At 42.4% G+C, this 25,905-nt stretch overlaps 2 protein-coding genes across 2 annotated transcripts in view; one reads left to right on the forward strand and one right to left on the reverse strand.

The window, feature by feature from the left end:
- Nucleotides 1-4,011: 4,011 nt before the first annotated feature.
- Nucleotides 4,012-4,908, forward strand: LOC145805650 (uncharacterized). The gene has a single exon (XM_082900819.1). It carries the CDS (start codon nucleotides 4,012-4,014, stop codon nucleotides 4,906-4,908), a length of 897 nt encoding a protein of 298 aa, XP_082756945.1.
- Nucleotides 4,909-5,902: 994 nt separating this feature from the next.
- The window catches only part of LOC114300581 (potassium channel AKT1), a 33,327-nt gene continuing 13,324 nt past the window's right edge, over nucleotides 5,903-25,905 (reverse strand). Inside the window, exon 11 of the mRNA XM_082903216.1 lies at nucleotides 5,903-7,132. Coding sequence (XP_082759342.1) covers nucleotides 6,231-7,132 — 902 coding nt within the window. The 3' untranslated portion in view covers nucleotides 5,903-6,230. The remainder of the gene's footprint in view (nucleotides 7,133-25,905) is intronic.

The raw sequence follows: 25,905 nt of genomic DNA on the forward strand, positions 1-25,905 counted from the left end.
TAGCTGTTATAGAAAGATTTGCCAATATCAAAATGTTAAGATTTTGGTCTATATTACAGATTTGTTGTGGTGATGAGCCAAAATATACTGTGGCATTTTAATCACCCTTACTAGTTATAAAACACCAAGCTAGCTTAGGATATCAAAAAAGCTTGGAACACTGGATTTATGACTTTTCTCTTGAAACACTTGGGTCCAGCAAACTCCAACTTATTGTCAACATTCAGATTAGTTAGTTTCGCTTTTGTTGCTTTAATGATCATCATTTTTCTATTTCATTTTTAAAGTATTGGTTTCCTCTATTTAGTCTGTTCTTTAATTTAAGCTAATGTGGGCTTATTTTATTTCCAAATTTGAATAACTTGAATAATACAACCAAACACAAATTTTTCTTACCAACTATTTGGAAACAAGAGAGACGTATGTTTGGTTGTAAGTTGTAAATTGTTTAATAAAGTGTGAGTAAAAGAATGAGTGTTTATGATTTGAATCTTTGACCATTACTGATTTGGTCATGGTTGTCTCCAATTGGAGTTGATGAATTGAAATTAAAAATTATAGGGACTACATAGATGAAATTAGGGCAAATCACGATGGTAGTCCCTATATTTTGATCATTATGTCATTTTAGTCTATATAATTTTAATTGACTAGATTTTGACATTAAGCTTATAATTTTGTCTTAATTTGGTAGTGGAAAGTATGCAGCAACAGCAAATGCAGAGGTGTAAGCATGAGTTGGGAAAAGTTTATGGGATTCAAAAAGAAGATGGGCAGGTCTTTAGTCCAAGCTTTGTTAGAAGTTTGAGTGAAACCCAAAGAGTAAGACCTGGTATTAGTTTGGAGGTGGATTTGGGCCAAGACCAATCTCGATCCCAGCTCATTCAGTTAGTCCAATACAATACTCACAGGATTGGACTCAGTCATCCTCTGGTAAGTACTGAAGAAGGCCAATTAGGGGTGGGCTATAACTCCAAAACTAATGATTCAATTCCTGCCTCTAGTGGTGGTTCCATCAATAACCTGCTTAAGCAAGGCCCGAGGAAAGTGATCGGGAAAGGTGGGCTTAAACATCCATTGGTTGTAGGTGGATTTACTGGGCTGGCTAGAAGAATTGGTAAGAGAGAAGTGGGTGCTGGAAGAAGCAGGGCACAACCGACAACCATGGTGCCTAAATTAACAATAGTGCAAAGGCCAAGTGTAGGGAACAGACAAGATAACAGTGAAGTAGATAAACTACATGAGGCTCAAGCAACATTATTTCTGGGGAAAAGTCTGGGGCTTGACTTCAAAGGGCAGGATGCAGAAGTTATTAAGAAAATTTGTACAATTGGAGAAGAAGAACAAGGAGAGGTTAGGAGGGGGAACTGATGCTACCCTGCAATCAGTAACATTTGGGAGATCGCAGAGTTGAAAATGTTTCATTATGAAGTTATTAAGCTGGAATATTAGAGGGATGGCAAGACCTGAAAAGAGGAGAAAGATCAAGAACCTGCTATTTGATAAGAAAATTGACATGGCTTTGATTCAAGAAACAAAAAGGTCAAGCATGTCCAACCAGGTGATTAGGAGTTTATGGCCAAGAGAAAAGATGGAATCCATGGTTGTGGATGCAATGGGAGTGGCAGGTGGATTGGTATGCATATGGGATCTTGATGTTTTTCAACTTTAAGAGTGCTGTAGTAATAGAAATTTCATTCTACTCTCAGGTACCATTCTGCACTCCTTTAATTGTGTTATTTTAAATGTCTATGCTCCAAATGATCTTATGATGAGAGGGAAATTATGAGAGTCCCTTTTAAATTTGAAGACCCTTTTTCCAAAACCATGGTGTCTTGGAGATGACTTCAATGAGATCACAAATTTGAGGGAAAGAATAGGAAATTCAAGGAGGGATTGGGGTATGAAAGAGTTTAAAGAATTCATAGACAGATGCGATGTGGCTGATATGCAAATGATAGGGAGAAAATTCACCTGGTGCAATGCCTATAATGAAAACAAATGGAGTAGAATTGACAGATTTCTCCTTAGCCTAGAGTGGATTGAGAGATATAAATTCAAACTGTGGGGACTGCCTAGGTTGGTCTTAGATCATTGCCCTATAGTACTCATGGAAGATAAGAGGGATTGGGGTCCCAAACACTTCAAATTCTTGAATGCTTGGATCCTACACCCAAATTTTGCACCTTTTGTGGAGAATACTTGGAAAGATTTTTAGTTCCAAGCAACGATGGGTACATTTTACAAAGAAAAATGCAGGACCTAAAGATGGCATTAAAACAGTGGAATAGGGAGGTATATGGCAATATTGCCACTCAACTGAAAGCAACAGAAGATCAGGTACATATCTTAGATCTGAGGGCAGAACTAAGACCTCTGGATGATGCTGAAATCAAACAAAAAAGAGAGGTAAGGAATGAAATGTGGAGATTGAGTAGGATGATGGAATGGGCATGGTTGCAAAAGTCAAGGTTAGATTGGAATATGAAAGGGGACAGTAACACAAGGTTTTTTCATGTCATGGCTACTAGTAGACAAAATAGAAATGCCCTCAACTCCATTGTTGTTGGTGATAAGGTGATTGGGGAACAAATCCTGGTCAAGGATGAGGTGTGGTCACACTTTAGAAAGCAGTTTTTAGAAGAATGGAGGCATACACCTGTGATAGGAGGTGATTTCAAGAATGTGAGGCACAGTGATTCATTTCATATGCTAGAGTTAGAATTTTCAGCAGAGGAGGTTTGGGAAGTTGTCAAACTTTGTAATGGCAACAAAGGTCCAAGTCCAGATGGTTTTAACTTAATGTTTTTTCAGAAACACTAGGAGGTACTCAAAGATGATGTGATGCTCTTTATGTCAGATTTTTATGAGAGGGGCAGCTTGGCCAATGGGTTGAATAGCTCTTTCATCACACTTATTCCAAAGAAAGTGAATGCAGTTAATCTAAATGAATATAGGCCAATTAGCCTTATTGGGTCAGCTTACAAAATACTCACCAAGGTTCTTACAAGTAGACTAAAAAAGGTAATGCTAGCTGTAATTGGTGAAGCTTAATCTACATTCCTAGGAGGAAGAAACATACTTGATGGAGTATTGATTGCAAATGAAATTATGGATGGGTGGAAAAAAACCAAGAAAAGTGGGTTGTTGTTCAAAATCGATTTTGAGAAGGCTTATGACTCCCTCAACTGGGAATTCTTGTTCTTAATACTATCTCGCTTTGGCTTTGGATCAAAATGGATTTCTTGGATGAAAGAATGTCTCTCTTCAGCTAAAATCTCAATACTTGTGAATGGTTCACCAACCAAGGAGTTTAGTCCCCAAAAAGGCCTCAGAAAAGGGGATCCATTATCTCCTTTCCTATTTAACCTGGCTACAGAAGGATTAAACATATTACTTATGAGAGCTAGGGAATTGGGGTTGCTGAAAGGAGTAGTATTTAGAGCTAATAAAGCAGTAGTTTCTCATCTTCAATTTACAGATGACTCCTTATTATTCTGTGATGCTGAATGCTCAGAAGTGCTGAATTTAAAAAGCATCTTAAGGTGTTTTGAGATTGCATCAGGGCATAAGATAAACTACCATAAAAGTATGGTTTGTGGTTTTGGTATCTCTACATCTGTGCTCAATGAGTTTTCTTCCATGCTAAATTGCAAATCTAAGTCAATGCCACTGAAGTACCTTGGCTTGCCATTAGGTGCTAGCCCTTATAGGAAGCTGAGTTGGAAACCTGTCATTGAGAAGATAAAGCTTAGACTTGCTGGTTAGAAGAGGTGATTTCTCTCTTATGCTGGTAGGCTAACTCTGATTAAGGCAGTGTTATCAAGCCTGTCAGTGTATTACCTCTCTCTGTTCAAGAGACTTGAAAGGAGAGCAAAAGAAATTGAACAATTACAAGCCTCATTCCTATGGGGTGGCTCTGAGCTAAAGAGAAAAGTTCATTTAGTGAAATGGGAAGAGGTAACAAAAAGCATCAAGCAAGGGGGGCTGGGTATTAGAAGAATCAGAGACATGAATGTGTGTTTATTAATCAAGTGGTGGTGGAGGTTTGCCAATGAGGAAACAGCCTTGTGGAAGAAGGTGATTTGTAGCAAATACAAAGTTGAAGGTGGGAAATGGCTCCTAGATCCTCATGCAGCTAGCAGATGTTCCAAGATTTGGGGAGATATTTTGGTAGTAGCAACCCAAAGGGTCAGCCTCCTACAATTTTATGTCAATAATCTTCAGATTAAAGTGGGAAATGGGTGTAGAGTATGCTTCTGGCATGACTGCTGGATTGGAACAGTTAGCCTTAAAGAGTTATTTCCTAGATTGTTCAGATTGTCTAATGATAAGGACGAGTCTCTCAGCGCCTATGCTGTCAAAAGAGGAAACTCTAATAATTGGGTGTTTAGTTTTAGGAGGGCTTTATTTCAATGGGAACAAGATGAGCTTAACACACTTAATCAATCTATCAGAGTAGGTCCTATGTTGAATTTGAACTTGCATGCTTTGGACAAGGCAGTTTGGTTAGCAACTAAACCAGGGCAATCCTTTGTCTCAACCCTTTATAAACAAACTGATTTACAGCATGGTGAATTAAAGAGTTCTAGCAGATTGGTGTGGGTCAAGTACCTCCCCCCTAAAGTCCACTTTTTTGGATGGCTTGCTTGGAAACATAAGGTAAAAATCTCTGTTCTTTTGCATAGAATTGGAGTGCTAAATGCCAGTGCTGAAACTATATGTATTTTCTGCGAGGAAGCCCAAGAAACAGTAGAACATCTATTTATCTTCTGTCCTATGGTATGGAGAGTTTGGGCAGGTCTTCTGCAATGGTGGGGAACTCATTGGGTGACACCTAGATCTGTTGAAGGGCTATTGCAGTGGTGGGCTGGGAATAACTTCACCAAAGCTGAAAAGAGAATCTAGAATGCAATCCCTTTGGTGGCTCGTTGGTCCATATGGAAGCACAGGAATGAATGCCTTTTTCAAGATATCCAACCAAACTTGGAAGAGTTACATGAAGCTATCACTGTTAGGATTGCAATTTGGCTGAAATCTACCTCAAGGGATTTCCATTTTTCCATCACTGATTTTATGTATATTTTGGTGCAAATGAGATTATGCTTGGGAGGAAGGCTGTAATGCTTTATCTGTCAAAAACTTTTGAAGACAACACAGCTTCGTTTTGGTGGTGTCATGCAGCACATCAGGTCTTATTTTGCCTCAGTAATGGTGGCTGATCTAGTGTGGATCTGTGTTGGGTTAGTGTTACTGCTCTGCTGTGCTGGTATGCCTGTTCAGTTTTGCTGCTTTGCTCTGGTTGCTGCTGAGTTTGAGTTGTGTAGGTAGGTTGTTGTTGTGTTAGATTATTCTGGTGTGCTGTTCTGCTTTGCTGCTGCATTGATGCTGGATGCTTGTATAGGCTGTATGCTGGTCTGCTGGTTTGAATGGGTTAAATGTTGATGTGTTTTGAGGCATATTTATTTTGTGTTGTTGCTATTAGGTGCTCTTTGTTGCTTCTTTCTGGTTTGTTTTGCTCTCTTTTTGTGTTGGTTCCTCACCAACTGGCGCATGGAGCTTTGTGTTAGCTCCAAGCTCCTCTTTATTGATGTATTCTATCATACCCTATATGTTTTCATCAATAAAGATTTTTTTTGCTGATCAAAGAAAAAAAGTGACATTTGTTATATTGTTATGGGTAAAATTATAAACTTATCAAACTTAGTAAGTTAAACTCAACCAATTTAATGATAATTTTTCTTAAAATATATTAACGATGTTATCAATCAGATTAAATTGACACAAAACCTAAAATTAATGATCAAAATTGAGTCAATTGAAAGCATAGGGATCAAAATGACACAAGTGGTAAAATATAGGGAATATTGGTATAATTTACCCATGAAATTAATATTTTACGAAAGAAATAAAAAAAAAATACCTTTTTTCCAAAACTACAACTTCGCAAAACAAGTTGAGATTTTTGTAACCATATAAGCCTTCAAAATATCAACATTTTCTATGACAATAGTTGACCTATCACCATCATTTAATTCAAGTCAAACCAAAAACTTTACATTGAATCACTTAATGAGCTGACAAAAGGGTTTTAAAATAAAATAAAATAAAATAAAAATCCAAAATTTTAAAATTTAGGGTGTAAATTTTAAAATTATCAGTAGTGTTATGATTCTATTTTGGGGTCTGTAGAGCTAGGAGAAAATTATTGATGCATCCACGCACCATTTTCAACTCAAAACCCCACCATTTTGGCAATTAGGTTCTCCCATCTCACCATCACTAACAAATACAAGATGATCACCATCTCTAATCAACTCTATATCGTCAATTTCAGCTCCATCCTTGGTTAGAACTTTAGTAGCCAACAATCCAAATTTTTTAGCACCAATCTCAAGTAGTTCTTGAAAACTCTGTGGAAGTAGCACAAGCTTTCCTTTAACATCTCCCTTTTCCAGGCAACTAACGGTCACTCTTGTAGGACAATCTCTATCAGTCTCAACACATTTAGTCTGATCTATAGATGAAAGCAAGTCATTGTTGTTCCCTCCATTGGCTGCTGACATAATCCCAAATAAGGAATTGTGAAAATTACTAGTTCTACGTCTTGGACGGGATTGCCTCCATGTCCCTTCAATTACTCCGCCTGATGAGCCATCCCGGGACATGGGATAGATAGTTGGTTCACTTGTAAATCTCCCAAATACCTTACTTTCACGTTTTTGTTCTGGTATGACAACGAAAGATTGTGTTTTGACCTCTTTATTGGATTGGAATATGGTTTTTATGTCTTCATGTCCTTGCTGGTCTGCTAGGTCTCTTGGGGTCCAACCATGGATGTCTGGTTTGTCAATATTAGCTCCTTGGTCTAATAGGAATTTCACTATTTCGGTGTTTCCTTCACAAACTGCTACATGAAGAGCAGTGGATCCATTGCTCTTTGGAAGCGTTACGTCCCCTCCGTGATAAAGAATTTTTTTGAGCAACTCTAAGTTGTTTTGCTCCGCGGCAGTGCATGAAAATAGACCCACATCGCCAGATGATATGGTGGCACCATTATCTGCTAGTATCTTGACCACTGCCTCATGATCAGCCATCATTGCCTCCCATATTGGCACATTGCCTTCTAAATCTGTAAAGATGTAGACATAGTTGGCTCTTAGCATATAATTAATGAATAAGTTGTCAATCTTGATAGCAATTTGTGTTGGAAAAATGATTTAATATAGGCATATTTTTTAGCCCAAATTTGAGTGGGCCCCAAACGTCTTTTGGGATGGGTCCGTAGAGGTGATGTGTTCCTTGCCGCGTGACAACTCACACGATGAAGACGGAACGTCAAAACTATTTATGAGTGAATGGGAAATTGACGTCGTTTTCAGGTTTAACATTAATTTTTTTTTAGATAAAATTCATTTGAATTTTTTCAATAAAAATTATTGTGGGAATTTAATTTAATTCTAAATTCAAATTTTTGGTTCCTAAGTGGTTTCCTAAAATTTGTAATTGTGGGAATTTAATTTAATTCTAAATTCTAATTTTAGGTTCCTAAGAAGTTTCCTAAAATTTGTACCTCTTCATTTATTTCTTTAACTATTTCTATAGTTTAATATATATATTCAATTAGTTTAATATATATATATATATATATGTTTGAAATAGTTTAAATAATAAATTACCTACAGTTCTTTGACTTGGTCCTCCGTGGACAACTTTTCAAATTTGTTTGAATTTAAGGATCCTTGTACCAACGGTCAGAATAGTTTGAAATTAACTATTGCACCTGTTCTTTCATAGTGCATCTGTTCATTCAAATTGTCCATACCTGTTCGGGTCTTTTGTTTTGCCTATGTATACAATCAATTTGCAGCAGTCCAGGCTATCCGGAAAAAATTGAGTCTGAAATTTTGTCATTTTGCTGTCCATTTCTTTTTAGTGCATTATTCTTCATATATAATTTTAGGAATAAATATTCAGAGAGTTAGAACGCAGGTTTGGTTCGCCGAACAATTTGTTTTGGAGTGCTACTACAAATTGGTTAAGATCATTGTATCCTGGAAGATAAACGACACTCAACCGTAAGCACCGTAGCGGGGCGAATCTGTCTTAAGGACAGAGTGTTACACACTCGACTTGGTATTTTGATTTTAATTTGGTTCGATAAATAAATTCGGTATGTTATTTATTTATTTTTTTTGAATTAGTTTCAATTTATTTTATTTACACAGAAGATTGTTCCAACAATCTTAAGACAGATTCGAATTATTCTGTTTACAGAATTTTTCATTTGTTTCCTTTTCTCTTTCTTCTTTTAAGAAAAATTATTTTCTGTGGATTTTCAAAATAATATTCTGGTTGGAAAAACAAATAGTGATTATATGCTATTTGACAAATAGTAGTAATATACTGTCTATTTTCTTTGACAACTAGTAGTACGATACTGGTGTCATTAACAATTCAGAATATATTTTTGTGGAATTTTTTCCGAAATTAATTTTGGATTTTAGAAATTATTTTTTAAGTTTTCATTACTTAAAATTCTGTTGTAGTATTTTAATTATTGAAGTGCTACAGAAATTAATTTTCTGTGTGGAATTAATTTGGTTGAATAAAATTTTATTCTATTTCCAAATTAATTGAAAAATAAAAGTTATATTCTTATTTCTTTTATTTTACAGAATTTAATTTCTTATGTGGAATTAATTTGATTGAATAAAATTTTATTTTATTTCCAAATTAATTGAAAAATAAAAGTTACATTCTTGTTTCTTTTATTTTTTACAGAATTTAATTCTGTGAATTTGGTTTAATTTTCTGTGTAGTGTAAATTCTAATAATAATTTTGTTTTATAAATTAGAATTGATGGCTACTAAAACAAATGCCCAAACAAGGACTACTGTGGTGGCTGCAATTGCACCAAACCCCTCTCATGTAGTGACAGTACCAATAAATCATGGAGAGAAGCCAGAGAAGTTCTCAGGAACTGACTTTAAAAGATGGCAACAGAAAATATTGTTCTACCTTACAACTCTGAACCTGGTTCGTTTCCTCCGTGAAGATGCTCCTATCCTGAAAGAGGATGAAACCGACCGGCAAGTGGTTGCTGCGGTTGATACTTGGAAACATGTCGATTTCCTTTGCCGGAATTACATCTTGAACGGACTTGACAACACATTATACAACGTCTACAGTCCAATCAAGACAACAAAGGAACTTTGGGAATCATTGGAGAAAAAGTACAAAACGGAAGATGCTGGCTCAAAGAAATTTGTGGTTGGCAGATTCTTGGATTTTGTAATGGTTGATTCAAAAACTGTGATCAGTCAAGCTCAAGATTTCCAACTCATTTTGCATGACATTTACGCAGAAGGCATGTCTCTCAGTGAATCCTTCCAAGTTGCAGCCTTAATTGAAAAATTACCAAAAGGCTAGAAGGAATTCCAGAACTACCTCAAACACAAGCGCAAAGAAATTTCTATGGAAGAATTAATTGTGCGTTTGAGGATTGAGGAGGACAACCGCAATTCTGAAAAGCGGGCTGGTAAGAATCCTATGGAGTCTAAGGCAAATGTAGTGGAACATGCTTCAAAAACCAAGAAACGAAAGTCTTATGGAGAAAGTTCAACACAAGGCTCTAAAGGGGGGGGAAAATAAAAATTACAAGTTTAATGGCAAATATTACATTTGTGACAAAGAGGGACATCGGGCCAAAGATTGCCGTAGCAAAGGCAAAAGCAAAAGGAGAACAAACAAGAAGCCTGCTCAAGCCCATATGACCGAAGTGGACAATATTTCCAATGGTATCGATGACATCAATCTTTCTGCAGTTGTTTCCGAGCAAATCTTGTCGGAAATCCTAAAGAATGGTGGGTGGACACTGGTGCTACTCGTCATATTTGTTCCGACAAAAAGATATTCACATCTTATTCTACAGTGGACAATGGTGAGCAACTCTTTATGGCCAACTCCTCAACTTCCAAAGTTGAAGGACAAGGAAAGATTGTACTTAAGATGACATCTGGAAAGGAACTCACTCTCAACAATGTGCTGCATGTACCGGACATTCGCAAGAATCTTGTTTCCGGATCTTTGTTATCCGGCGCGTGGCTGTTTACTCTAAGCAGCTTCTATTAATCAGCCTGGCTCCGAGATGCCCAACAAGTCAACTCCAGCTTGGCCAGACCAGTTAAACTTGCCCCAGTTCTGTCATGACCCAAATCTTCTTGGACCATTACAATGCGGCGAGATCAGCCCAGTCTATAAGTAGAACACTTCAGCCGAGCTAGTAGAGCTCGGTTAACCCTTGGTGGATCCAGTCCGCTTCGATCTTGTCTAGCTAACCATAAAGCGATGGGCCAAGTTAGGCCCATAACGTTCCCAGCTCCGCCCTTTTGCACGGTCAAAAATCCCCTCTCAATTGCCCCTTAATCCGTTATGCTTCAGCATAAACCAGATTACCACAAATAGCCAAGCTACATACCTTGCCCAACTAGACGAACTGCACGGTGTGAACTTGACATCTCAAGGAGCTCAGCGGGAATCTCACGCCACTAGGAGCTCGATGCCAATTCCATGCCAAAAGTAGCATGGTCCATCACACTACACTAACACAACGCCTTCTTAGAGGGACACACATTGCTATGTAATGATGAGGGTTGTGATTCCCCATGAGACCTTTTAAATTTTTGGCGCCCCTTCGATGGTGAGGTACATATTCCGTTGCCCTATTTCCTATTTCTCCACTGTTCATCATCCATTTACAGACTATATACCTTGCGAACCAGAGCGTACTATCATCTACTCCTTACGTTTGGTGCTTAACTCAAAGCGTTTCTATCAGATATTCCATTTTCTTTTCATCATCAGAGCATTTCCTACCGATCAGAGTGTCGTTTGGGGCTTTATTCCAACGAACTCCCCATTTGAGTAAGTGTTTTTCATCGCCCTTCAATATTCTTCATTATTCTTGGGCTTTTATTGTATTATTCGCACTCAAAACGTGATAACAGCATCAAATCCCACTGAAAACACATTTTCACAGGGGTTTCGAACCATCCCTAGTGCTTAAATGGCCCACAGGCCTTGGTTTCCGCTTGCATAACTCATCCTTTGGGATGAACACAGAAGGGACTGGGCTAAACTAGGCAAAAACCAATTTTTCAATCCAAAATCACAATTTGGCCGAGCAAATTTTATGTTGGTCACATATAAAGAACAAACCAAGCTAGGAATCAAAGAAACTTAGGGGGCTGCAAGACTGAGCCAAATCTGCTTTGCTCGTGGCCAAGCTAAGACCTAATTCACTACGTGGCCAAGAAACAATTTGGTTTATAGTTAACCCAGCTAATACCCAGCTTCTCTGAATCTATCGAGCTAAAACTCCAGCTTGTTTAACAATCGAGCTACCACTTACACTTAAACTTGATTTTCCACTTATGTAGAATCCTAGGAGACCAAGCACACCAACATAAGCGCTCTCAAAGTCCGAGCAGTTGCTACATAGCTTTGACAAACACTTTGCTGAGCAAATTACACCGGCCTACATGGGGCTATACTGCTTCCTGGTAAACACACTGGGCGCCCTAGCCAAGTTTCACCAGGAGTATGGCATTTCCGCCAATGTACACTTCGAGCTTGACAAAGATGAGGCAATCCCTTGGGACAGATTAGACTCTTGCCCTTTCATCGTGCTATCTATCATTGAAAGGGGGCTCGTTTCCCAGTACAACCATTGATGTGCAAGTTCTTAAGACGCACCAGGTTGTGCCCCGCATAAGTCTCCACAAACACTTTCCGTATAATAAATGGAGTCGCCGAGCTAAATCATCGACTTGGGTTGAACTTAGGCCTGGCCGAGATACTTCGGCAATACACGCTCGGTCACACCAGCGACGGTTTTAACTGGTACCTAAAAGTAAGACCGGGCAGAGAGCGTCTAGTGACTGGCATGCCGCGTAAAGATCTTCACGATGATGATTTTTTCTAGGTAACCGACAACTACAAAACTACCGACGTGCCTAGTTGGTACATTAATAAGGACAAGGGCTCAGCAAGTAAGCCAAATTTCAAATATAGTCAATTTCATTTTGGTCTTGCTTTGCTGGGCTAACAGACTTCCTTTTGCAGGTATCGTCGTGCTACAAGCGTTATATTTACGCCCTCATGAAGCAACTGTGAGAACCGTGCTACGATATAAAAACCACAGTTGCCATGACTTGCTCGGTTATGTACCAAGCAATCAATATTCGGCCAAAACAAAGAGCAAGGTCACAGACTTCTTGTCCGAACCTTCTCTCCTTTCAAATCCAAGTCTTTCAGGTGTCCCACTCATTTGTCTAACCGAGAAAGAAGAGATAGCAAAAAGGAATAGAATTAAGAATCTCAAGAACTGTCGAGCGGCATACTTCCCTCAGCCCGAACGACTAGTGAAGGTTCAGCAACCGTGCTAGCCTTGGCCTCTTCCACTGCTCAACCTTCCTACACACAATCCCACCGAGCTGGCAAACGGGCTCGCTCAGTTGATTATTCAGCCAAGCTCGTGGTCGAGCTAATTAGCGAACACGTAGTAGAGGTTGAGCCAGCTCTTGCGTGGTAGCCAAAGTTGAGGCACCGAGGCAAGGACATTTCAGCCAAAAGTGATAAAGAGCATCTCCTCGCCTTTGACTTGTCCAAATCCTTACTGTTGCCAGGCGACATGCTCAGGACTAACCATGTGCCAAACACTCGGATGGTTAAATCTGCGGTGAAGTCCATGACCAAGGTAAGTGTTGCACCTAAAATCAGCTAAATGTTTGCTTGGTTTTGCATTCTAATCATTTTCCACCTTGCAAGTGATCCAGAAGACCTACATGGCCATGGAACGTGTGATCAACCTGAGGTAGAAGGTGGTTAACACCACTACATAGGGAAAGTACTTTGAGGTTGAACTCTGGTGATCCTAAGCTTCACTCGAGCTAGCCAATACAAAGAACGCCCAGCTCGTCAGTCAGCTTTCCATCGCCGAGCAAAAGAGAGATGCTGCATGTGTCGAGCTTGAGGGCTGAAGAAGGAAGATCAAGGCTTCAAGGACGCTGAGGAAAGCTACACCAAGCAAGTCAAGGCCACTAAATACATCTTCTTCCAATCCAGCTAAAAGGCCACTTACGAGAAGCTTGGTCACGGTCCTTCGACCGAGGTGTTCACCGCTCCTCCCCCCATTTCCTGTCTAGCTACATGGTTTCGTATGCCAAGAACATCTTCAATGCCTTGTAGGAAGAGAAAACCGAGGAGTGGGTATAGGCTGCATTGGCTGAGCTCTCCAAAGATGAATTCATGGTTACAACTGAGCAAGAGAGAGTTGTTGTAACCAAGCAGGAAAGGGCTACTGCTAGCAACGACTTCGTGGACGATTTGTCTCCCCTCGTTTGACTTGTTAACGTTTCTTCTTTTTCTTTCTTTTCTCCTGTCTCTGAACATTGTAATTGAGCAATCTGCCCCACCTTTTGTACTTCTTTTTTACTATTAATGGAAATTTTGCCAAGTCTTTTTGTTTATGGTTTTGGATTGATGCGTGTTTACTTTAAACCGTGCAATGATACCTCAGTAAGGAATGATAATCCAAACTTAATCAGCTTGGCAACGAATTACGGATTGAACACAACTTGACTTGTCCTGCGGAGAAAAATTAGCTCGGCAAAGGGCTATGAATTGAACAAAACATCAAATCATTTTTCGAGCAAAACCATCTTGGCAAGGAGCTACAAGTTGAACAAAATACCAACTCATTTTGCCGAGCAAAACTAGCTCAACAAGGAGCTATGAGTTGAACAAAACACTAACTCATTTTGTCGAGCAAAACTAGCTTGGCAAGGAGCTACAAGTTAAACAAAACACCAACTCATTTTACCAAGAAAAATTAGTTCGGCAAAGCAATATGAGTTGAACAAAACATCAACACATCTTGTCGAGCAAAACCAACTTGGCAAGGAACAGCGAGTTGAACAAAACCTAAACTCATTTTGCCAAGCAAATTCCAACTTCACAAAGAACCCTGAGTTGAATAAGTCATCAACCCGTCTTGTTGAGCGAAACCACCTCAATAGTCTATTGCGCCTTGTCCGCGGCAGCTTGTCAAAAAAGAATAAAGATAAAGCTACAGCCTCAAATGAAATGAACCATTGTTTCCCTTACATGAACAAGTTTACAGAAAATGTTGGAAAATTACATCATGAAATGGGGGGTTACATTGAAAGCACAATTAGAAGTAGAATAGCTTCAAATTCGGAATGTTCCATGGCCTAGGTATGGCTTGGCCGTCTAGGTTCTCTATGTAATATGCCCCTTTACTTACCAAACTAGTTATCTTGTAAAGTCCTTCCCAGTTTGCCCCCAATTCTCCTTCTCCTGGTATCAAGGTGTTGCCCATCACTTTGCACATGACCCAATTTCCAATTTTGAACTGCCTGGGATGGACTATTTTCTTATACTTCCTGGATAGTTCTTGCTGATATGTTGCGATGTGGATTAGTTCATTTTCTCTTCACTCTTCCACGAGGTCCAATTCCAAGCGATAGCTTTCGCATTCAAGTCTGGCTCAAAGTTCTCACTCCGGATGGTGGGCATGCCGACTTTTAGTGGGATGACGGTCTCCATGTCATATGCCAAGGCAAAAGAAGTCTCCTTCGTTGATCATCTTGGCATCGTCCGATATGCCCACAAGATATTAGAAAGTTCTTTGGTCCACTTTCCCTTCGCCTTCTCCAACCTTTTCTTTAACCCACCTAGAATGGTCTTGTTCGACACTTCCACCTAACCGTTTGATTGAGGGTAAGCCGGTGTTGAATTGTAAAATTCTATCTTCAACTCTTCACAAAATCCTTTGAATAGTTTTCCATCAAATTGGGTGCCGTTGTTGGAGATTAGAGCCTTGTGGACTCCAAACCACATTACCACATTTTCCCAGATAAATTTCTTTACATCTTTCTCCTTGATAGTCGCAAAAGGCTCAGTCTTCACCTATTTGGTGAAGTAGTCTGTTGCCGTGATGAAGAATTTGCAGTTGCCAGGCACGGTTGGGAGTGGTCACACTATATCTAGCCCCCACATTGCGAATGACCAAGGACTTGTAAAACGGAGGAGTTCTCTGGCTTGTTGATGAATCTAGAGTGCAAATTTCTGGCATTTTTCACACTTTCTCACATATTTTTGCACGTCAGCTTGTATGCACAGCCACCAATACCCTTGTGAAATAGCGTGGTAAGCTAGAGATCTTTTGCTGATGTGGCTTCCACGTATACCTTTGTACATTTCAAAAAGGAAGGCTTCGACTTTGCTCTGATGAACGCACTTCAGGTAAGGTCCAGTGAAGGACTTTTTATACAAGGCGCTAGAAGGAAAGAGCCAAAACCGTTCAGATTTCGCCCGAATTTTGTTTGCTTCTTTCTTGTCAGTCAGCAAGATCCTGTCCTATTATGATAGGGTCTATCCAAGAGGGTCCTAGCTCGACACAGAGGATGTCTGCCACTTCCAGTTCTTTGTAGGGGTGCAACTCGGGCAGGTTCGGGCGGGTTGGAAGGTTGTCCAAGCCCAGCCCAAGTTGTGTTGAGACCTGCCCAAGCCCGCCCAAGCCCGAATTGTAACACAAGATTGTCTGCCCAAGCCCGACCCGAGTTAAACCCGAATTGCCAGAGTTGCCGGAATTGTAAATGAATTTCAATTTTTTTTTCCAACTACATTATTAAATTATTAAAATTTGACGCTATTTACAAATTTTTTTTTTAGAAAATCATTAATACCATCAAAACAAATAATTTATATAATGTAAGAGAGATACCACTATAGTAATCCTTACAATTTATGAGTGAAAATAAAAAGAAAAAAAGTAAGATTTTATATTATTTGTATATATAATATATATTCAATATGATTTAATAATATAAATTACTTTAATATCATATAATGGCTAATAATTTATATGTATATTTAATATTTTTATATATCTATATATGTATAATTCGGGCTTCGGGTTGTTTGACGTCTTTGCCCAAGCCCGTCCAAATTTAATTCGGGCTTCTGAATTTTTACCCAAGCCCGTACCGAATTTAAAAATATTTTGTCCAAGCCCTAAAAAAATTCGAGCTGGGCTCGGGTTGCTCAAGTTGAGCCCGCCCAAGTTGCACCCCTAGTTCTTTGATGCTGGGCCTTAGGAGGAATTCAATCAGTAAGGGACTAGGTGTCGATTTGTCAGCCATAGAAGCCAACCCAGCTGGCTCATCTGCCCGGTTGTTCCTTTCGCGACCAATTTGTTCGACTCTGACTCCTTCAAATTTTTTGAGCCCTTCCCTTACGAGTGTCTAGTATTTAGCCATTCTGTTATCCTTGGCTTCATATTCTCTAGACACTTGGTTGACGACAAGCTACGAGTCGCTGTAAACCATTAACCCTGACGCTTTTAACCGGAATGTGCTTTTTAGCCCGGCTAGTAGCACCTCATATTCAGCCTCGTTGTTCGATGTTGGGAACCTAAGTGTGATTGAATGTTCTACGATCAGACCTTCTGGCGAGATCAAAACTATACCCAATCCAGCACCGTGTCTGTTTAAAGCACCATTGACAAAAAAATTTCACATTTCTCCGATGAACAACATCCAGCATTCTGATGGTTCTTGTGATTTTTGAAGAATTAGGCAGCCTTTGTCGTTGTTGTTCAGCTCAGGGGCCTGCGAAGTTGTATCTTTGCTTGGCAGCTCAGCTATTTGCGCTTCGAGCGCGCCATTGATGGTTGCGAGTTGCATGGCCTCTTTCTCCCCCCTCCAGCGATGTGTTGTTGGGTCCTACAGGTTGTTCTGTTACTTCCAAACTCAACAAAGCATGGCTAGGTCTTGATAGTTCTTCAGTTGGCGGATCGATAGTCTGGCGCACAACCTCTGCGACGCCTTCTCCACTTTGTCCAGCTGGTAGGTTGGTAGTAACTGGAAGGAGTGTAAGCCTTGCAATTTCCGTAATGTCGTCTCCTTTTAGGTCGATTGGCTTAATGGGATATGTCAATGGGACAATAAGCATTGCAACTTCCCTGACGCTCACTTCCCTTTATCCAGCTACGTTTGTAAGGTCCACCAGGCAAACTGGGTGAGTCCCTAGCGAGAATTCTGCGATGAAGTCGGCCAACACTTGGGCTTTAATTGCAATTCTAGGTTAAAACTTGACGTCAAACTACCCCAATTTGAATACACGCTTCAGGATCCGGCTGGAGAAGTCTACTCTCTCAAATAAGGCTTTTAATGGGAACTCGGTCAAACTATGATTGTGTGAGCATGAAAATAATGCGCCAACTTCCTAGAAGCCATCATTAGTGCCAAGGCGAGTTTTTCCAACGGCAAATATATCGATTCTGCTAGAAACAATGTTTTGCTCACATAGAAGATTGGAAGATGTTGTATGTCCCCTACTCTAACGAGCACCGCACGAATGGCGTATGGGAGGACAACAAGACAGAGAAAAAGTTCTTCACCAAGTATTGACGTTACGATAAGTGGGGTGGATGACAAGTAAGCCTTCAAGTCTACCAACACTCGGTCACATTTATCATCCCATGAGAACTTTGACTTTAGAGTATGAAAGAAAGGGTGGCAATTATCTGAAAACTGGCTTATGAATCTATTAAGCACGGCTGCCATACCGACAAGATGTTGCACGTCCTGTGTTGAATTTGGCCCCTTCAACTCCTGCACAGCTTTGATTTGAGAGGGATCCACCTCAATTCCTCGGTTGGTCACCAAGAAGCCCCAAAACTTGCCTGATCCGACGCCGAAGGCGCATTTAGACGCATTGAGGCCCAACTTATGCAGCTTCAGGATTGTGAACATCTCAGCTAGATGTTTCTGGTGATCGACCTCATTCTTGCTCTTGACCACCATGTCGTTAATGTATGCTTCTATTGTCCGGCCAAGTAGAGGGGCAAACATCTTAGTGATCATTCTCTGGAAGGTGGCCCTAATGTTCTTTAGCCCGAAGGGCATGACTTTATAGCAGAACAACCCCCTTGGAGTTGTAAAAGAAGTGATCTCTCGGTCAGGATCATACAAGGTGATCTGGTGATAGCTTTGGTAAGCATCTAAGAAACTGAGCCTGTTGTGCCTAGTTGTAAGGTCCACAAGCTGGTCGATTCAAGGAAGTGGAAAGCTATCTTTGGGGCAAGCTCTGTTAACCATCATGTAGTCAATGCAGACCTGCCATTTTTCTTTCTTTTTGGGCACAACTACCATGCTTGAAACCTACCGAGGGTAGTGCACCTCTTCGATCACCTCTGCTTCTAATAAATTCTTGACCTCTACTGCCACCACCTCAGCGTGGTGAAGTGCTGATCGCCATGTTCTTTGCACGACTAACCGACATCTAGAAAGATATTGAGTTGGTGGCAAATGAAGTTTAAATCAACGCCAGGCATGTCATAAGCCATCCATGCAAATACTTCAACGTTGGCCACCAAAAAGTTCATGATCTCTGATCGCTCTTAGGCAGACAAAGATGACCTAAGTAGAAAGAACTTGCTCGGATTGTTCTCGTTGATTCTCTCTTCCACCAAGTCTTCAACAACCTTATCTTCAGCTTTCTGACCGACATCACACAAGACCTTCTGATCTTCCAGTCTTTTGATCATTTGCACAAAGCCTTTGGCAGCTCGACTTCCATTCACAGCCACGAAAGATTACTTGGCCATGACTTGATCACCCTACACTTTCTTTATCATCCTAGTGGCATAATAGAACCTTATTACTTGGTGGTAAGTCGACGCTATTGCCTGCATGGCATGAAGCCATCCTCTGCCTAAGATTAAGTGATAAGTCGAGAGCACCTTCAATACCCAAAACTCTACTTGATTGATGACAGATCCCGCTTTGATTGGTAGGATAATCTTCCCAACTAGCCATTTTGGCTACAAGTTGAAACTGACTAGTGGCGAGGTTGCTGGGGCTAGGTCTTTGTCCTCCAACTTCAGTTGCTTGAAGTCGTCATAGTACATTTTTTTTTACTGAGCTACCTGGTCAATCAGATTGTGTTTGATGTCGAAGTCTTTGATGCTTAGCGTGACGACTAGTGCGTCATTGTGTGGGGTTTGGATTCACTCTAGATCTTTGCTAAAGAAAGTGATGACATCTGTGACTTCTACCTTGCCCTTTTTTACGGCAGGCTGGACGGACAGAATTTCCCTCATGTGTTCAGTCTTTTTGATCATCACCCTAAGCTCGCATACTCGTGCTGGTTCGATGATCCCATGGATCATGTTGATTACACCTTTGGAAGGGGCGTCCAGGGTGGTTCAACCGTTAGGTTCAACTTGGCCTTGAGGCACAACCTTAACGCCCCCGTCGATGTAGTGGTTCAAGTGCTTGGTTGACACCAATTCTTCCAAGTGCTTCTTTAAGGGCACGCAATCTTTCGTATGGCGTCCTTGCTCGTCATGGTAGGTGTAGCGATATCGCAGGTTAAAGCCTCTTTGGGCATCTCCCAGCTTAGTCGGCCACCGAACGTATGCCTCGTCACGGATCTTGCCAAGGATGCGATAGATTGGAACTTTGAAGATAGTGGTGATGCCTGTCTGGGCATTCAGCTTTCTTTTGGCATCGTCCGCAGTATCACGATGGTAGTTTGCTTGGTCAGAGTTGTGGTTTTTGTTATTGTGATTGTTTCCACAGCTCTTGTCCTTTCCACGATTGTCCGGATGGTTTTTCTCATGTCCAACCATGTGAACTTTGCTCGCAATTCTCTTATCTGTTACTGTCGGACTTGCCTTCACGGTAGTAGCAACCGCGTCATCCTCAAGTCGGATAGTTCGTTGATACGTTGCATAAGCAACTCCATGGTTGAAGATTGGTTCATGGTAAGCGAGTCTTTAAGTCTAGACCATGCTTGTATTGGGTGATTGCTAGGTTTGTCTGGCAATCAAGAATCTCATTGAATGTTTCCCAATACTTGGCATTGTACGCCTTTAACGAGTCGCCTGATTCCATCTTGATTCCCAAAAGATGGTCTACCTCGTTAGGAGTTTTGGTGTTTGTCTTGAATTGGGTGACAAACACCTCCACCAAGTGCTGCCACCTCTCGATACTCTCCTCCGACAACCTCTCAAACCACTTTAGGCCTAATTCACCTAAACTCGATGGGAAAATGAGGTACATCAATGCATCGTTACATCGGTGGCCAGCCATCACTTGTCGGAAGTGGCTCATTTGCATGTATAGATCGGTTTTTTCATTATAGAGTGTGAATTTTGGTTGGTGAAAACCGGAGAGAAATGGTGTGTTCTCTATCTCGAGGGAAGAAGAGGTGGCGTTCAGCCTCGCCAAGTGCCTATCTAATGGCTCGTGTGTAACCAGGCGTGGTGGCAACATTACGACCTCCTCGCTGGCATAACCTCTGTGGGTTGGCCGCTGCAATACTAGCACCGTTTGTGCCTCCTACTGACACGCTCGCTCCTCTAATATGTCTCTCAAATCCCCCGATTGATCAAAATAAGAGTATCTTGACGTCGTTGATGGACGAGAGTGCCTGTAGCTACTGTCTCAAGTACGGGACACCTTTGCTGGCATGACGAAGTCGTCAGCTCTGAACCTTCTGGTAATGGAAAGAGACAGTGTCGGCCTCCTACTGCAACTGTCTGAATAGTGGGATTAGGCACGCTTACTGTGGTTTCTCACTCAAGCAACGCCCTTTCCCTTCAGCTGGTGCTTCATAGCCTCCATCTCCATCTCCATCTTTCTGATGATGGCGTCCTGGTCTCTCGGGTTGCTCTCTAGGTGCTGAGTATGTGATCCATGCCGTCAGTGGCGTCCTTCTAGGCTCAAGGAGCGCCCAGAACTCCTTGCATGTTTGTCTCGCGTGTCTCTGGAGGATCTCCACATGGAGGTCTCCAAACCAGTCATTATCGGAACGGCGAATAAGTCATCTCGCCGCTAGACTAACTTCGGCGTAATGCCATTGATAACTAACTTCGGAACATCATCGTTCACTATGGTGATCAGATGAGCTTAGAGGTCAAGGTTTTGTCTGTTTGGATTCCCACAAACGGCGCCAATTGTACAGGGAGCAAATATTTTATGCTTCTGTGGTAGCTGAATAATTGGCAATACCGGGAAGAGCGTACTCTGCAGAACAGACACTATTCGGCGTTATCCGGCGCGCTCAGGAGGCCGAATACAATAGATAGGCCGAATAAGCGTAAATCCATGGAGCCGAATATGAGAGAGGACAATGAGTAACGAGTAGGCCCTGGCCCCGAGGCCCAGTAAACGAGTATAAATACAGGAACTACAGATAAAGAAGGGAGAGAAAATGAAGGGTAAGAATCTCCTTGTTTAACTTAGAATACAAGTAACTTAAAGCTTGAGACTGACTTGTCCATCGGAGTGCTGATTCCGGCACCCCCGTCAGAGTGTTTATCTCCTTTCAGGTGACTATCCGAGGACCCCTAGCGTCTCCCAGGATCCGAAGAGTATTTCCGAACCACATCCCCACAACTGGCGCTGTCTATGGGAATACTCGAATACATCCATGGAAGGCGTAACCGAAGATCCTCCGGTAGCCACTGATGAGATTACACAGAGGGATGACCTTACTCCAGCAAATATGCTCGGAAAGGAAACCATCGCTGTAAGACGTGCTTTGAACTTCGACTCACCAACGACTTCAGCGCAAGAGACAATGCAAGCAATTATGGAACAAGCAAAGCAGAATGAACAGAGGCTGGAGAATATGATCGCTGAAAATGAATGTCTCTGTCAAGATTTGGCCCTGGAAGTAGCGAAATCTAGAGAAGCCGCGCGCCAAGATCCTGAACGACCTCCAAGGGCAGGTGAACAACGACCTCGAGCCCAACCAAGGGACACTGATAGTGACTCCAACTCATTATCCACGGAGCCCGACAAGAAGGGACAATCCGAAACCTCTAGCTCCTTCGAAAAAAGTCTACGAACAAGAAATAAGCGCAAGAGAAACAGTTCAGATGAAGAAGATCAGCATGATCCCTTTGTCCGACGGATTGCAAGCGCAATTCTGCCCAAGAAGTTCAAAGCTCTGTCATTTACCCTCTACGATGGAAAATCAGACCCCATCGATCACATCTGTCACTACAAGCAAGCCATGACATTGCATGCAGACAACGAGGCCCTCATGTACCAAATATTCCCCAGCAGCTTGGAACCTCTGGCAGTCGGGTGGTATTACAAACTGGAGCCGGCTTCGGTCAAAAGCTTCCATCAATTACAGAAATCCTTCAGGGCCAGATTTATCACCAACGAGGTCCAGCCAAAACAAGCAGACTCTTTCTGGGTGATGCAAATTCAACCTGAAGAAACACTAAGAGCGTATTCGGTGCGCTATTGGGAATGCTTTAATCTTGTTGATGGCACTTGCAACGACTCCATTGCAACCAAACAGTGCCCTCCGCAGTTCCTTGACCAGAAGACCCCCCAAAACGGTCTGGGGGTTGATAAAGAAAGTTGAAGAATACTGCAAGGTAGAGGACGATGCCTTGCGAGTTAAAGCCGGACGCGTATCCAGTAAAACGGCCTGCCCTGAAATTGCTCAGCCAATAAGTTCCATACCGCCTCAAAGCCCAGAACCACGGCAGTGGGGTAAACTAGAAAAAAGGCAGGATTCTCGCCGATCGAACGATCAGTGCTCTCACCAAACGAATGAACAACTGTAAGTCGACAGTAGACGCACAAGACGTACCGACAAAAAATATACGGAACTGACAGAGCTGATCAATGCGGTAATGTCCAAAATCCAACATCTCCCGTTCTTCAAATGGCCATCGAAGATGGTAGGCCCTCCTGACACACGAAGGCGGGATAAGCGCTGTGAGTATCACAAAGATCATGGCCACGAAACTGAAAGTTGCTACGCATTAAAGGATCACCTAGAGGAACTGGTGCAAGATGGCCGGCTGCAACAGTACGTAAGAAAAGGCAACCCAACCAAGGCACTAGCCTTAAGACAAGATTCACCTCCACTTGGCATGATCCATATGACATACAACCTGCCAGCACCTCTAACCGTGCACACAAATCAATCGTATCCTGTCCCCCGAGAGCAACATACTCCAACCAAACGGCCTAAAAAAGCTCCAAGTATTGCCTTCAACGATTCTGATCTTGTCGGCATGACAACCTCCCACATTGACCCGTTGATCATCAGATTATGTGTAAACCAGTTTACCGTCAAACGCATTCTCGTAGATCCAAGGAGTACGTCGGAGGTTATGTATTATGAGACCCTCATCAAACTCAGCTTCAACGAGTCAGATCTGTCTCTGGCGCCTTATCCGTTATTTGGCTTCAACACGAATCCAGAGTACCCGTTGGGGAAGATCGCACTACTCGTTCGAGTGGGCTCCAGAACAGTCAAGGTTGAATTCTTGGTCGTAAAGCTTCCTTCGTCGTATAATGTCATCACAGGGCGAACCTAGTTGCATATCATGCAGGCCGTGCCAAGCACCTATCATTAGCTTATGCGCTTCCCGATAGCCCGTGGCGTTGAAGAGATCCGTGGCTGCCGGCAGTCAACATCAACAGTTTTACGAAAGTTCTATCATTGACCCGACTTATGGGCTTTGATACTTGTATTTAACTGACTTCTGCAATGCAAAGTCTCATCTTTTTCCATCATGTAACTCACTTCCCATTATAGTGTCGATAAGTCTCCGGATTCAGAGCGCCCTTCGTGGATATCACGATTGGCTCAAATAAGCCTCCGGATTCAGAGCGCCCTTCGGTGCATGACACCTTAGGGCTGATTAAGCCTCCGCATTTGGAGCGCCCTTCGATGCATGACACCTTAGGGCTGATTAAGTCTCCGGATTCGGAGCGCCCTTCGTGGATATCACGATTGGCTCAAATAAGCCTCCGGATTCGGAGCGCCCTTCGGTGCATGACAACTTAGGGTCGATTAAGCCTCCGGATTCGGAGCGCCCTTCGGTGCATGACACCTTAGGGCCAATTAAGTCTTCGGATTCAGAGCGCCCTTCGTGGATATCACGATTGGCTTAAATAAGCCTCTAGATTCGGAGCGCCCTTTGGTGCATGATACCTTAGGGCCGATTAAGCCTCCAGATTGGGAGCGCCCTTCGGTGCATGACACCTTAGGGCCGATTAAGTTTCCGAATACGAAGCGCCCTTCGTGGATATCACGATTAGCCCAAATAAGCCTTCGAATTCAGAGCGCCCTTCGGTGCATGACACCTTAGGGCCGATTAAGTCTCCGGATACGGAGCGCCCTTCGTGGATATCACGATTGGCCCAAATAAGCCTCCGGATTCGGAGCGCCCTTCGATGCATGACACCTTTGGGCCGATTAAGTCTCCAGATTTGGAGCGCCCTTCGTGGATATCACGATTGGCCCAAATAGGCCTCCGAATTCAGAGCACCCTTCAGTGCATGACACCTTAGGGCCGATTAAGCCTCCGAATTCGGAGCGCCCTTCGGAGCATGACACCTTAGAGCTGATTAAGTCTCCAGATTCGGAGCGCCCTTTGTGGATATCATGATCGGCCCAAATAAGCCTCCGGATTCGGAGCGCCCTTCGGCGCATGACACCTTAGGGCCGATTAAGCCTCCGGATTCGGAGCCCCCTTCAGCGCATGACACCTTAAGGCCGATTAAGTCTCTGGATTCGGAGCGCCCTTCATGGATATCAAGATTGGCTCAAATAAGCCTCCGGATTCGGAGCGCCCTTCGGTGCATGACATCTTAGGGCCGATTAAACCTCCGGATTCGGAGTGCCCTACGGTGCATGACACCTTAGGGCCAATTAAGCCTCCGGATTCGGAGCGCCCTTCGTGGATATCACGATTGGCTCAAATAAACCTCCGAATTCGGAGCCCCTTCTGCAAATCATATCCCCATTCGGCTCCTAAAGCTCGCACGCATAGGCTGATTCATTGCGTCGGTCGGCCAAGTACCTAAGCTGAGCCGAATCAGACTATAATTGAACGCAATGCCATTCGTCAACTTAGCGAATTGGGCACATCTTATGGACCCCTTGTTACATACAAAAATTATTACACAAACTACAAGTTCACATGAATGAAACAAAATATGCCAATATGCGAAATTAGGTGCCTAATTGAATATATAAAAACGCCCAGAAGAAGGCGCAAACGTTCGAAATGAAACATTTTTATTTGATTAAAACAGTAGTTACATAAACGCAACCCGCATTTGAACATTACAATATCCATTTTCAACCTAAAAAGTGAAAAAGGGAAAAAGACGCGTTGGTAAAGCGGCAGTGCCAAATCAACGCCCGTCGCTCGGAAGTCCTCCACGGCTTGCAATGCCTTGAGCCAACTGTGCCCAAGCTCATGGCTTGCACATTGCCAAACTTCCCCTGATACCATTGACAATGTCAAGGCAAAGATCCAGGGCAAGGAAGGATAAACTTAACGGTCGTTGTCTCTCCTTTCGGGGCGATCTGCTTAGACGACTTGAAGACTCATGCCATCTTTCGGACACCCTACCTCCCATACGGGTGGGTTCTCTGCTGCGATCCATTGCAACACCAAGCTCGGCCGAAGTTCGAGCTTCTCTAACTAACACCCCCACTTATCTCACCCCACATAACAAGTGATGAGGAATCAAGCGTGTTTATTTGCGCGAGGCGCCCACTCCTTTTATTTTCAATACTGGTAGCGATCTCAAGGCCCCAATCCCGAGGCGATTTCATTAACGCTAAACTCCATGAGACGAACGTCGGTCGACATTCACCACTGCCTAGTTATCCAAACGGCTTTTTGAAGCACATGCACTAGCTGGGCAAGGACAGAATTATCAATCCAACGGGCCAAACATCCAGGCCCCGAGCCGGGATGAATTTGCCGCAGCCACTCCACTCACTGGTTTTCGGCTTCCTCAAGCTACAATGGCCTA

The sequence above is a fragment of the Camellia sinensis genome, chromosome 13 (assembly GCF_055761805.1).
Source record: "Camellia sinensis isolate YWXY chromosome 13, ASM5576180v1, whole genome shotgun sequence".
Classification (NCBI taxonomy): Eukaryota; Viridiplantae; Streptophyta; class Magnoliopsida; order Ericales; family Theaceae; genus Camellia; species Camellia sinensis.

Coding starts and splice junctions, on each gene's coding strand:
- LOC145805650 (XM_082900819.1), top strand. CDS start 4,012: ATGAATGTGTGTTTATTAATCAAGTGGTGGTGGAGGTTTGCCAATGAG.